We start from the raw sequence: 12,441 nt of genomic DNA, 5'->3' as shown, positions 1-12,441 counted from the left end.
TCCTTAGATACATCCTATTTTTGTCATTGGTAATGAAGTTGGAGGGGTTGGCCATATTTTTCTAGTGATTGTATACTGTATATTGTATATTACTGAATGATGCTTGCAGATACTTTAAATATTCGATGAGTCTTGTTGGTTGTGGTATACACTAAACAGTAAGCCTACACACTTAAGCTATATTACTCATATTAGCATAGCTATATCGACTATACACGTTGTATATGCCATCTACTGGATATCTGTATAATATTTATCCAGTGATAGTAAGGTCTATCATTTCCTTTTGTATCAATTTGATTTTGAACCTATGATGGCGTAAATATCGTAATCATATGCATGAATTTCACACTCTTGATTTTATATTACATAGAATTTTACGAAAATCTTGCTGTAGTTTTTACTATATACAGTATAGTATGATGAAAGAGAATTTTGGTAGTACCGCCATTTAATAAAAACTGTTGTAATCTATTGAGTCAATATATAATTGCTGTCATACGATCGATAATATAATGGAATAGAATAGATAATTAAAACTTGTTTTATACAGGTAAACGCTGTTTTTAACAATTATTATTCTACTATGCATAGAAATGTATCTCAAAAGGGACTGCCTATATTCATGTAACGTTGGGCTGTTTGCTCCGTTAGCAACCGTAGGTTATTACATGAGTTTTTTAAATGAATAACAGATAATATCAACAAATTCAAGAAACAAATCTCTAGGACTATACACTACTCAAACATTAAAAATGCTTTTGCGGCTTAATGAAATTGAATATATTATCTAACACCCACGATTACATCCTCATTTTTTAAATTGCTTTCTGAGTTATTACGGAAATGTTAGCGTTGTTTTTTCATTGAAATTATTAAATAGCGTACAGATGTTCTCGCGTTACTTAATATATAGATTCTATGGATTCTAGTAGGGTTATTCACTATACCCAATCAGGGGCAATTTGAGAAATAATATTGATTTACCTCATTTTTCTCTAATGTTAATTTTTTGTCCATATTATCACACTAATTATCGAATACTGATTTAAATGAAATAAGAATAAATTCTGCAATTAACTGAACAAAAAGTTATTAAAGACTAGTATAAAGTCCGCTTATTACACTTGGCGTACTGTAATTCCTTATTACGTTACTTACTATTAAATATATAATAATTAACATTTGATTCTATCGGTCTTTCCATGCTTTTGAGTAATATTTCTATATATACTTGCACTTTTTACTTGACTTCATTTACATTATATAGTACAGTATATTAATTATCACTGTCACTTCGTACTTATACTTAGAGATATCCTTTATAGTGTTAAGTATAATTCTGTAAATTGGGATATATATATATATATATATTATATATACATACATACTCGTCTATATTACCGCCATTTTCCGCATATACAGCATAATTAATTACAGATTCGATTGGAAGTGTACTGCACGCTGTCCTTCCGAAACTGATTCTCGGACAGGCATCCGACGGATACTTTCGTCAATGATCTTGCAAGGTGATTCTCCTCTTGTTTTCGTTAGTCTCCTTGCAGCTGGAATGGCCTGGAAGGAGGATTAGTACTAGGATATCAACATTTCTAGCTGTTTGATTTGTATTTGAAGGGATTAATAACTCCCATGCCAAGTTGATTCGTCTATTATTCAATAACTATCACTGGCGTTTATTGGAGGTTATCGTCTACTGTCGTTGAGCTCACCAACATGTCTACAGCAACAAGTTCAAGACAGAGTAATGATGATGGCATCAGCAATTCTTGCTTGAAGGTATTCTTTCCCCAACAATATTGTAATTGCTCGAGTGGTTATTTACTTGGCTTTACGGTGAATTCTAAGACTATTTGTATTTCATCGGTGCATCGATCGTACGATCGTCAATTTAGTGATGCTACATCGTCCAAGCTCGATCCATCGACGACGCAGCAAACTCCAGTTGTATTAGGTTATATCTACAATCAAGATGAAGAAGATCAACCTAATATTACGCGCCAATTCAGACGTCATCGTCAATGGATTCTTATACAGGTTTCGTGGAAATCTCGATATTGTTATGTTCAATGGCATCATCATAGCCAGTTATCCTTCTTATTGATTGTATACCAACAAAATGGAAAAGGAACATTTATGTCCAATCGATCGCTACATCAAGTTGTCATGGAAGCAAGTGATATTAATCACCACTGTGCATCTGAGCATTGTCCATCGGAATTGGAGAGCTGTCTTCAATATATTAGTATGACACAAAATCTTTCGTTTAATCGTGCTCCTATTCCAACAAAAAATCAGTTGTTTCATATAGCGGACTTCCTATTTCTAACTTGGTTCCTACATCTTGTCAGCTACATCTATCTTAAATTTCGGACGATAACCTTACCGTTATGCAAGTATCTACAATCGCCTTTGCAAACATTTAGGTAAAGTCAGGCAATTATTAATAGAATATCTCTAGTTATCGCCTAATGCTCGTTGTTTTAATAAATAAATTGACTCATTCTATGAGCTAAGCTAACAAGATCTACATGATCTCTTTGATATTAGATCGTACTTTCGAGGTCTTACAGTCAACCAAATTGCATGCTGTTCTAGCACAGGTACATCTATAATGTTTCTGTTGACATGATATACTCGTAAATACTTTCCAGTAATACGTAAAGCAGGAGCCCATATATTGAATACCTATATGATATCCTACAACTCGATGCTTTAATTTAAAACTGCCAATATCTACTAGTATGTTATATTAAATATTCTGCATGTACAGTATAGAGTAACTGATGATCATGAATACAGGGGGAATAAAAATATAGTGAAATGATTGGGCACCTCAGAGTAGAGATAGTCTAGTTTCCTTGACTGCTTCATTTAATCAAGTACATTTGGTAACGGTTGGTTATTTATGTGTGAGATATAACTAAAATTTTCTACTGAAAGATAAATACCTGTAAAAGTGTTGCAACTTATAGAATTAGATACAGCTTTAATTTTTTCCTATTTTCTAGCTTATCGTATTATCAAAAGAGTGAAGGAGTTTAAACATCTCTATCATTCAAGACAGGAGTTTACCAACGATTATCGGGTATCACAAGTCAAATCTGTTCAAAAAATGATGTAGGTTTAATCGAGCGGGATTGGTTGTATTTTGTAGCAAAATTAACTGCTATGTACAGTATCTTGTATTGCTGTATATTACAAATCTGACGCCATTTTTGTTAGTCATACAATTAATAAGCTATAAACTCCTATCACTGAATTATTTGACTCTTTTACCTAGTCTTGGCTTCTTATAGCAGATTAAAAAAAATTATGAGATTTTCCAACTTCAATGTCGATAATAATTAATCTTAAATGCTTGTAGAACTATTGTTCTTATGTTCGGTTATATATTATAATATCACGTTTAACAAGTTTCAATGTATAACGGCAGCATATCGTTTGCATTCAGAACTTGTATTAGAGTAACTTCGAAGCCAGTAGATTATATAACAATTATTTTAGCAAGAATCGATATTTTAGGCGATTATTTTACTATGCTGGCACAATCGGGATTTCTTTATGATTAACCACTCAAGTTTATCTTTCATTTCAGATTCTGTAATTATGCTATAACGTTAATGCTGGATATCCTACTAGGCTTGGCTTTCTTTTATTTATTCTTTTCATACGATTTAGTGGAAAAAATTTCAGCTCATTTTATGAATCTAACACAGGTAGTATGAGCAAGCCTGAATTCAGAAATAGCAATAATCGATGATTATATATTAAAAATACCAATACATCATGATTACCGCGTTTAATAATTCTTCTAAACGTACCCAATTAATGTTAAAGTATACTGGGCGTAATCGAATTGCTGATCAGGAAGAATCTACGATTATGATTATTTCAATTATTACATATAGGTTACTGTCAATTCGTTAACAAAACTTTTAAATTGGTTGATGGGTGCCCCGGTGGGATTGAAACTCAATAAGCCTTTGAGTGAATTTTTAGCAAATTTCTTTTTATATCATATTTATGTTTGGAATGGTAAGTGATTTTACGTGATCATACCAATTAACCTTAAGATTACGCAATTTTTGAGGTGCTTGTCTGCTGTTAAAGCAAGCATCAGAGACATTACAGTATTCTATTTTAAGCATGATTCTCTTTTAAGGTCTTGTTTTGAACCTATATTATCTTACATTTAACTCATTTTAGGCTATTTGCAATTCATGAGGGGATATCTGAATGCGATAATCATAGTCTTGTTCTCTTCGTCATTTCTTGGAATTTCCTTGTTCATTGCTTTACTTGCCGACGCATTATCTTTGTTAACTTTTCATATGTATTGTTTTTACATATACGCTGCTAGGTATATCTCGTCAACTATTTCATTTTTAGCATTAGTAATCAAGAATCACATTCAAAATATATGAAGAAATAAGTTTTAAAATATATATTCTTCTTGCTTTATATCAACTAGAATCTACAGCTTGCAAATATTTAGTATATCCTCATTATACCATTTATGTCGAGGTAAAAGATTTACCTAACCCATATCGATGATTGATGGTATGCCTGATAGGGTAGCATTAAATTAATATTCTTTTTCGTATTCTAGGCAAGAAATGGAATGTATTAAAAAACCGAATGGATTCTTATACGTATGATATTGATCAGGTAATTTAAAGCGATTTCGCTGTTGTTTTTATGTCAAGCTTTGACCACTATTCACGGTAGTAATCGATACGACAATAAGTGTAATCTTTAAAATAAATATGTAAGTAATTTAGTCTCTTGTTGTTACAAAAGTACTTACAAACACAAATTATATCTAGTCACCGTAAACCTAGATATTTATCATCTCTAATTATTGAATAAGTATTCACAGGACATTAAATTGGCCTCTTCATTAGTTATTTCTAGGCACATTACTATTTACCATCCTTGTCTTTCTTTTGCCTACGACATTAGTGTTCTACATCGTCTTTACCACCGTAAGTACAATCAAATTATAGTGCTAATTATAGCCATTCTGCCAACTATCATTTGGTAATTCCTACGAGTATATCAAAAATAATACTTACGCTACATCTATAATTTCTCAAATATGTCATCACGATAATATTGTCTTTATTTGTATTAGCTTCGCTTGTCGATCATGAGCCTTTACTGCTGTTTAAACGGGTTTTTATGGATCATTGACCATCTTCTACTTTATGTATTATTTCTAAAGATTCTTAACCCTAATTGTTTATCAGGTAGGAAATTGTGGAGAGTTGATAGGTTCTTTTACGATTCTTGCAAATTTTACAATAGGCTGGTAGGATTTCTTATTTTTAATTGACTTAACATAGATGGGATCGAATTTCAAAAGTACAACATTCGTACCTTTTTCGACACTGGTAGCGTAACGAATTTTAGGCATACGTTCACTCCCGGGTTAGAATTATGATAACTGTATAGTTTTATGTGCTATTTATTTAGAAAAGTTACTGTTTTAATTTTTAAGCTTTGACTAATCGATTACATTGTCACTTTAACAATCTAATATTCCATTTATTATTTCGATATTTAAATTTAGAAATGAAATAGAAGCGCAATGTTTCTTTTTGAAAGTAAGCTATATTCGATTCCCGCAGTACTTCTAATTATGTTGTGTTCTGTATAGTATATTAGAGCAACTATCAATAAATTTATTCTTTTTGTATATAAGTATGGTCATTTTGTTAAAATAGAATAAGAATATTGGATGGAATATCTTTTGGATACCATGGTATCGTATACGAGATTTCAGTAATAATTTTAATTATACAATTGATTTTATGCAAATTATTAAGATGTTGGCAACTGGTAAAATTATTAGTCCACTTCATTTATCAAAATCAGTATCAATATAATACTGATGTAATACATTAAGAATGTATCAATACTTGTATTTATACTATAAAAATTGATGTAATTTGTATTATTGCCTTACACTGTGATACTTATATGTCATCATAATTCATTTTGTAAATTTCGAAAGCGTCGAATTTCTCTAATTTATAAAGTCAAGAGAAAATTGACTCATTAACTGATCGGCAAAATAATTAACTCAGATGACATATTGTACTATAACGATACTTAATATGAGATAAATAAAAATTTATAATACGAATTGGTCATTTTGGATTGTTTCGGCATACTTTCGAAGGATAGGGTGTAGTTAGTAAAAATAAATAATATATAATAGGGAATCATTGACATATAAACTGCATGCATAAATATTTCTTGCTTCTTGGTAACTATACTCACCAATGAGATGTTATTTCTTGTTTTTTGGTAACTATGCTCCTTTCTACATAGCCGATTTACGCTTCGTTATACAAAGTAACGAACTGTAAATCGGTATAGAAAATGATATTATACAGTATGTAGAAAGCTAATAATACTGTACTGTATAGCGTCTTATCAGATATAAGAATAAGGAGAACAGAAAACAATTACGTCGCTTTATTCCATTTTTGCTTCGTTTTACATGTTTTCTACGTGCTTTGCATGTTTCAACATGATAAATATTTTAAATGTCAGATACTGCGCCATTAATTTCATACAGAATAAGCATATAAAAAACATGCTAAGCAAGTGAAAAACGGAGCATTTATGTCGTTTATATTACATATTTTATTCAGTATACATGTATAGTATGCTATACTATACTCTTTTAATGAGTCGCTGCTTCTATCAGGTCCATACTCAATGCAGAAAGGGCACATTAATAGTGAATTATACTGTACTAACATATACAGTTTTATATGATTAATTACTGTGTGTATTAAGAGTTTCAGAAAGGAGTAAATTTGGGGGAGATTTATATCATAGGACTCTCATCAGGTCAGTCTAGACTGTAACTCTCTGCCCAATCCCACTTTAACTTTAAAATCTGTAGTTAAAAGTGATATAGCCGTTGTTCGCACACTTACGTTTCAAAAATTGAAAGGAATTGATAAAAATCTACGTTTCACAGCTTCAATATATATTTACTCTTACTTATATTTACCTTGAAATAATAGTGAATAATTTATGAACTCGATACGTTATGTAAATTGTATGCGCTGAGGGCAACTCTTTCATAAGCAAAGCACATTTACTGAAATTATATAGGCGTAATCTTCCCCGTTCATCGAACGGGCATGGTACTAGTTACTAGACATTTTTTTACCTGCAATGATGGGCTAACAAGAAATAATATCTCATCGGCTAAAATAAATATATCCAGTAGTGTTATTGTTAGCAATAACTGTAAGGTACATACAATAAGTTGCTCATGGCGATACTGTTTGATAGTATGTCTAATATGTATTAGAAAAAGTATCAAGTAGTCCCTGCGGTTTGTATACACATTTAACCTTTAACCGACCGACCACATCGACCGAATTACTACATATATGGCGAAGATGATTTGCATATTTTCTACAGTACTGTATGTGTACATTGTACAGTATTCTTATGATAGGCTCGTCTCCAAGCTACTGTCTAAGTTGCCGTTATGGGATTTCCAGCTGCGAACAGCAGTGGAACTTTCATAGGTTTCAGCTAGTCTATATAACTGTTATTATTATCAAACACTGTACTTTAATGATTATTCATGACAGACAGCATTACACCACATGCGGTTCTAAGTACAGTAACTTTTATTCGTTGACGCCCAAAAACTGTTATTGCAACATTACGGTAGAATATTATAAGAAAAATGAAGTCTTAAGTGATGAATAAATTTGAAACTTTTACTGTAAAGGAAGTTACATGCAATAATTAAATCAATTTTCGTTTTACTCTAATAATCAGTTACAAGGTTAAATTGTATAGTAAGCTCACTTAATATAGATTGCCTGATATCGAAGCTACCTAATTTTCATCAGATTTTTGAATTGATTATATATCCTTCAATTACCAGGAGTAAACTCTTTATATGTAAAAGAAGCCATATACCATCTATCTGGTAATCTTAATCTGGTGGTATTTTACGATTTGCGAGTTTTCTTTCAATTCAAGCGATGTCTACAAGTACTATCGATCTTGATCGACTTCAATATCATGTCTGCCTGCTTCTTAGTGGCATATATTTACAGCAAAGTGAACGTATGAAGGCCAAACAATTAACAGATAAAGCACAAGAAATAGCTGAGAAGCTAAAAGATGAAATGATGATTGCGGAAAGTTTATATAGATATGGTGACATTAAGCAAGAAGAAGGAGATTGGAATGGGGCATTAAATTGTTATATGAAATCTGTTAATATAAAATTAAGATATGGAGATGAATATAATCTGAGTATCGCTAATTCATACCAAAAGATAGGAATCGTTTACTATAGCCAGGGTAATTATAAAGAGGCTGAATGCATGTTTAAAAAATTACTCAAAATTACATTATCAGTCTTAGGTCATAATCATCCCGATGCTGCCGCGTCATATAACAACATGGGAGCTGTATATTCTAATCAAGGCAAGTATGAAGAGGCTATATCTATGTATGAGAAGTCGCTCAAAATTTCATTGCCAGTCTTAGGTCATAATCATCCCGATGTTGCCGCATCATATAACAACATGGGAGAGGCATATAGACATCAAGGCAAGCGTGAAAAGGCTATTTCTATGTATGAGAAGTCGCTCAAAATTAGATTGTCAGTCTTAGGTCATAATCATCCTGATGTTGCCGCGTCATATAACAACATGGGAGCTGTATATTCAGATCAAGGCAAGCATGAAGAAGCTATTTCTATGTATGAGAAGTCGCTCAAAATTACATTGTCAATCTTTGGCCATAATCATCCTGATGTTGCCGTATCATATAACAACATAGGAGCTGTATATTCTAATCAAGGCAAGTATGAAGAGGCTATTTCTATGTATAAGAAGTCGCTCAAAATTAGATTGTCAGTCTTTGGTCATAATCATCCTAATGCTGCCGTATCATATAACAACTTGGGAACTGTATATTTAGATCAAAGCAAGCATGAAGAAGCTATTTCTATGTATAAGAAGTCACTCGAAATTATAATATCAGTCTTAGGTCATAATCATCCCGATGTTGCCGTATCATATAATAACATGGGAGCTGTATATTCTAATCAAGGCAAGCATGAGGAGGCTATTTCTATGTATGAGAAGTCACTCAAAATTAAACTGTCAGTCTTAGGTCATAATCATCCCGATATTACCGTATCATATAACAATCTGGGAAATGCCTATTTAGATCAAGGCAAGTATGAAGAGGCTATTTCTATGTATGAGAAGTCACTCAAAATTAGATTATCAGTCTTAGATCATAATCATCCCGATATTGCTGTATCATATAACAACATGGGAGAGGCATATAGACATCAAGGCAAGCATGAAGAAGCTATTTCTATGTATGAGCAGTCACTCAAAATTAGATTGTCGGTCTTAGGTCATAATCATCCAGATGTTGCCATGTCCTATAACAATCTAGGAAATGCGTATAGACATCAAAGCAAGCATGAAGAAGCTATTTCTATGTACGAAAAGTCACTCAAAATTACATTGCCAGTCTTAGGTCATAATCATCCCGATGTTGCCGGATCATATAGCAACATGGGAGCTGTATATTCTAATCAAGGCAAGTATGAAGAGGCTATTTCTATGAATAAGAAGTCACTCAAAATCAGATTGTCAGTCTTAGGTCATAATCATCCCGATGTTGCCGCGTCATATAACAACATGGGAGAGGTATATAGACATCAAGGCAAGCATGAAGAAGCTATTTCTATGTATGAGAAGTCGCTCAAAATTACATTGTCAGTCTTAGGTCATAATCATCCCGATGTTGCCGCATCATATAACAATCTAGGAAATACGTATTTTAATCAAGGCAAGTATGAAGAGGCTATTTCTATGTATGAGAAGTCACTCAAAATTAGATTGTCAGTCTTAGGTCATAATCATCCTGATGTTGCCGTATTATATAACAATATGGGAGCTGTAAATTTAGATCAAGGCAAGTATGAAGAGGCTATTTCTATGTATGAGAAGTCGCTCAAAATTACATTGTCAGTCTTAGGTCATAATCATCCCGATGTTGCCGCGTCATATAACAACATGGGAGAGGCATATAGATATCAAGGCAAGCATGAAGAGGCTATTTCTATGTATGAGAAGTCACTCAAAATTACATTGTCAGTCTTGGGTCATAATCATCCCGATATTGCCGGATCATATAACAATCTAGGAAATGCGTATAGACATCAAGGCAAGCATGAAGAAGCTATTTCTATGTATGAGAAGTCACTCAAAATTACATTGTCAGTCTTAGGCCATAATCATCCCGATGTTGCCGGATCATATAACAATCTAGGAAATGCGTACTCTAATCAAGGCAAGTATGAAGAGGCTATTTCTATGTATGAGAAGTCACTCAAAATTCGATTGTCAGTCTTAGATCATAATCATCCCGATATTGCCGCGTCATATAACAACATGGGAGAGGCATATAGACATCAAGGCAAGCGTGAAGAGGCTATTTCTATGTATGAAAAGTCGCTCAAAATTAGATTGTCAGTGTTAGGTCATAATCATCCCGATGTTGCCGTATTATATAACAATATGGGAGCTGTATATTTAGATCAAGGCAAGCATGAAGAGGCTATTTCTATGCATGAAAAGTCACTCAAAATTAGATTGTCAGTCTTAGGTCATAATCATCCTGATGTTGCCGGATCATATAACAACATAGGAACTGTATATTCTAATCAAGGCAAGCATGAAGAGGCTATTTCTATGAAGAAGAAGTCACTCAAAATTAGACTGTCAGTCTTAGGTCATAATCATCCCGATGTTGCCGCGTCATATAACAACATGGGAGAGGTATATAGACATCAAGGCAAGCATGAAGAAGCTATTTCTATGTATGAGAAGTCGCTCAAAATTACATTGTCAGTCTTAGGTCATAATCATCCCCATGTTGCTGCATCGTATAACAACCTAGGAAATGCGTATTTAGATCATGGCAAGCATGAAGAGGCTATTTCTATGTATGAGAAGTCACTCAAAATTAGATTGGCAGTTTTAGGTCATAATCATCCTGATGTTGCCGGATCATATAACAATCTAGGAAATGCGTATAGACATCAAGGCAAGCATGAAGAAGCTATTTCTATGTATGAGAAGTCACTCAAAATTACATTGTCAGTCTTAGGTCATAATCATCCTGATATTGCTGCATCATATAACAACATGGGAGCTGTATATTCTAATCAAGGCAAGTATGAAGAGGCTATTTCTATGTATGAGAAGTCACTCAAAATTCGATTGTCAGTCTTAGATCATAATCATCCCGATATTGCCGGATCATATAACAATCTAGGAAATGCGCATAGACATCAAGGCAAGCTTGAAGAAGCTATTTCTATGTATGAGAAGTCACTCAAAATTAGATTGTCAGTCTTAGATCATAATCATCCCGATGTTGCCGTATCATATAACAATCTAGGAAATGCACATAGACATCAAGGCAAGCTTGAAGAAGCTATTTCTATGTATGAGAAGTCACTCAAAATAACATTATCAGTCTTAGATCATAATCATCCCCATGTTGCCGCAATATATAACAATATGGGAGCTGTATATGTAGATCAAGGCAAGCATGAAGAAGCTATTTCTATGTATGAGAAGTCGCTCAAAATTACATTGTCAGTCTTAGATCATAATCATCCCCATGTTGCCGTATCATATAACAACATAAGAGCTGTATATTCTAATCAAGGCAAGCATGAAGAGGCTATTTCTATGTATAAAAAGTCACTCAAAATTACATCGTCAGTCTTAGGTCATAATCATCCCGATGTTGCTCTATCATATAACAATCTAGGAAATGCGTATGATAAACAAGGCAAGCATGAAGAGGCTATTTCTATGTATGAAAAGTCACTCAAAGTTACATCGTCAGTCTTAAGTCATAATCATCCCCGATGTTGCTCTATCATATAACAATCTAGGAAATGCGTATGATAAACATGCCAAGCATGAAGAGGCTATTTCTATGTATGAGAAGTCATTCAAAATTCAGCTATCAAATCCTTGATCGCTGTTATTCCGATATAGCAATAAAACAAAATTATCAGTTCTTTATCACATTTATTCCGATCTTATCAAATCATATAATATGCCAGTTGCAATTGAGAATGAAGAAACTAATCAAGTAAAAAAGTAATGGAGTGATGTAACTGGACAGTAATTATCTAGGATTTTACGTGTATTTTCGGTATACGCGTATATCAGCTGTGGAATTTAGAAGTATCCCAGTAGATCGAGGACTTTTAGTGAATTGAAAGTTCGTGTCAAAGATGTTAGTGAGTTTGCTAAGCTAGGAGCAAAAACAGCGGAAGAAGTGATAAAAATTGTCCGGGAAGCAAGAAAATAAAGACACGTT

The 12,441-nt window shown here is 33.1% G+C and overlaps 2 protein-coding genes across 2 annotated transcripts; both read left to right on the top strand.

The window, feature by feature from the left end:
* Window positions 1–1,734: 1,734 nt before the first annotated feature.
* TRIADDRAFT_53680 (uncharacterized protein) lies at window positions 1,735–5,660 on the top strand (the record flags this gene model as incomplete). Its single annotated transcript, XM_002110049.1, has 9 exons — window positions 1,735–2,444; window positions 2,569–2,621; window positions 3,030–3,138; window positions 3,617–3,737; window positions 3,930–4,056; window positions 4,631–4,689; window positions 5,156–5,270; window positions 5,367–5,451; window positions 5,594–5,660. 9 exons carry the CDS (start codon window positions 1,735–1,737, stop codon window positions 5,658–5,660), a joined length of 1,446 nt encoding a protein of 481 aa, XP_002110085.1.
* A 1,880-nt stretch (window positions 5,661–7,540) lies between these two features.
* Window positions 7,541–11,999, top strand: TRIADDRAFT_53679 (uncharacterized protein; the record flags this gene model as incomplete). Its single annotated transcript, XM_002110048.1, has 2 exons — window positions 7,541–7,580; window positions 8,047–11,999. 2 exons carry the CDS (start codon window positions 7,541–7,543, stop codon window positions 11,997–11,999), a joined length of 3,993 nt encoding a protein of 1,330 aa, XP_002110084.1.
* Window positions 12,000–12,441: the final 442 nt, after the last annotated feature.

The sequence above is a fragment of the Trichoplax adhaerens genome, genomic scaffold, assembly GCF_000150275.1.
Source record: "Trichoplax adhaerens TRIADscaffold_2 genomic scaffold, whole genome shotgun sequence".
In the NCBI taxonomy this organism is placed as follows: domain Eukaryota; kingdom Metazoa; phylum Placozoa; class Uniplacotomia; order Trichoplacea; family Trichoplacidae; genus Trichoplax; species Trichoplax adhaerens.
Note: the sequence above shows the minus strand (reverse complement) of the source record. Positions and strands in the feature narration are given on the sequence as shown.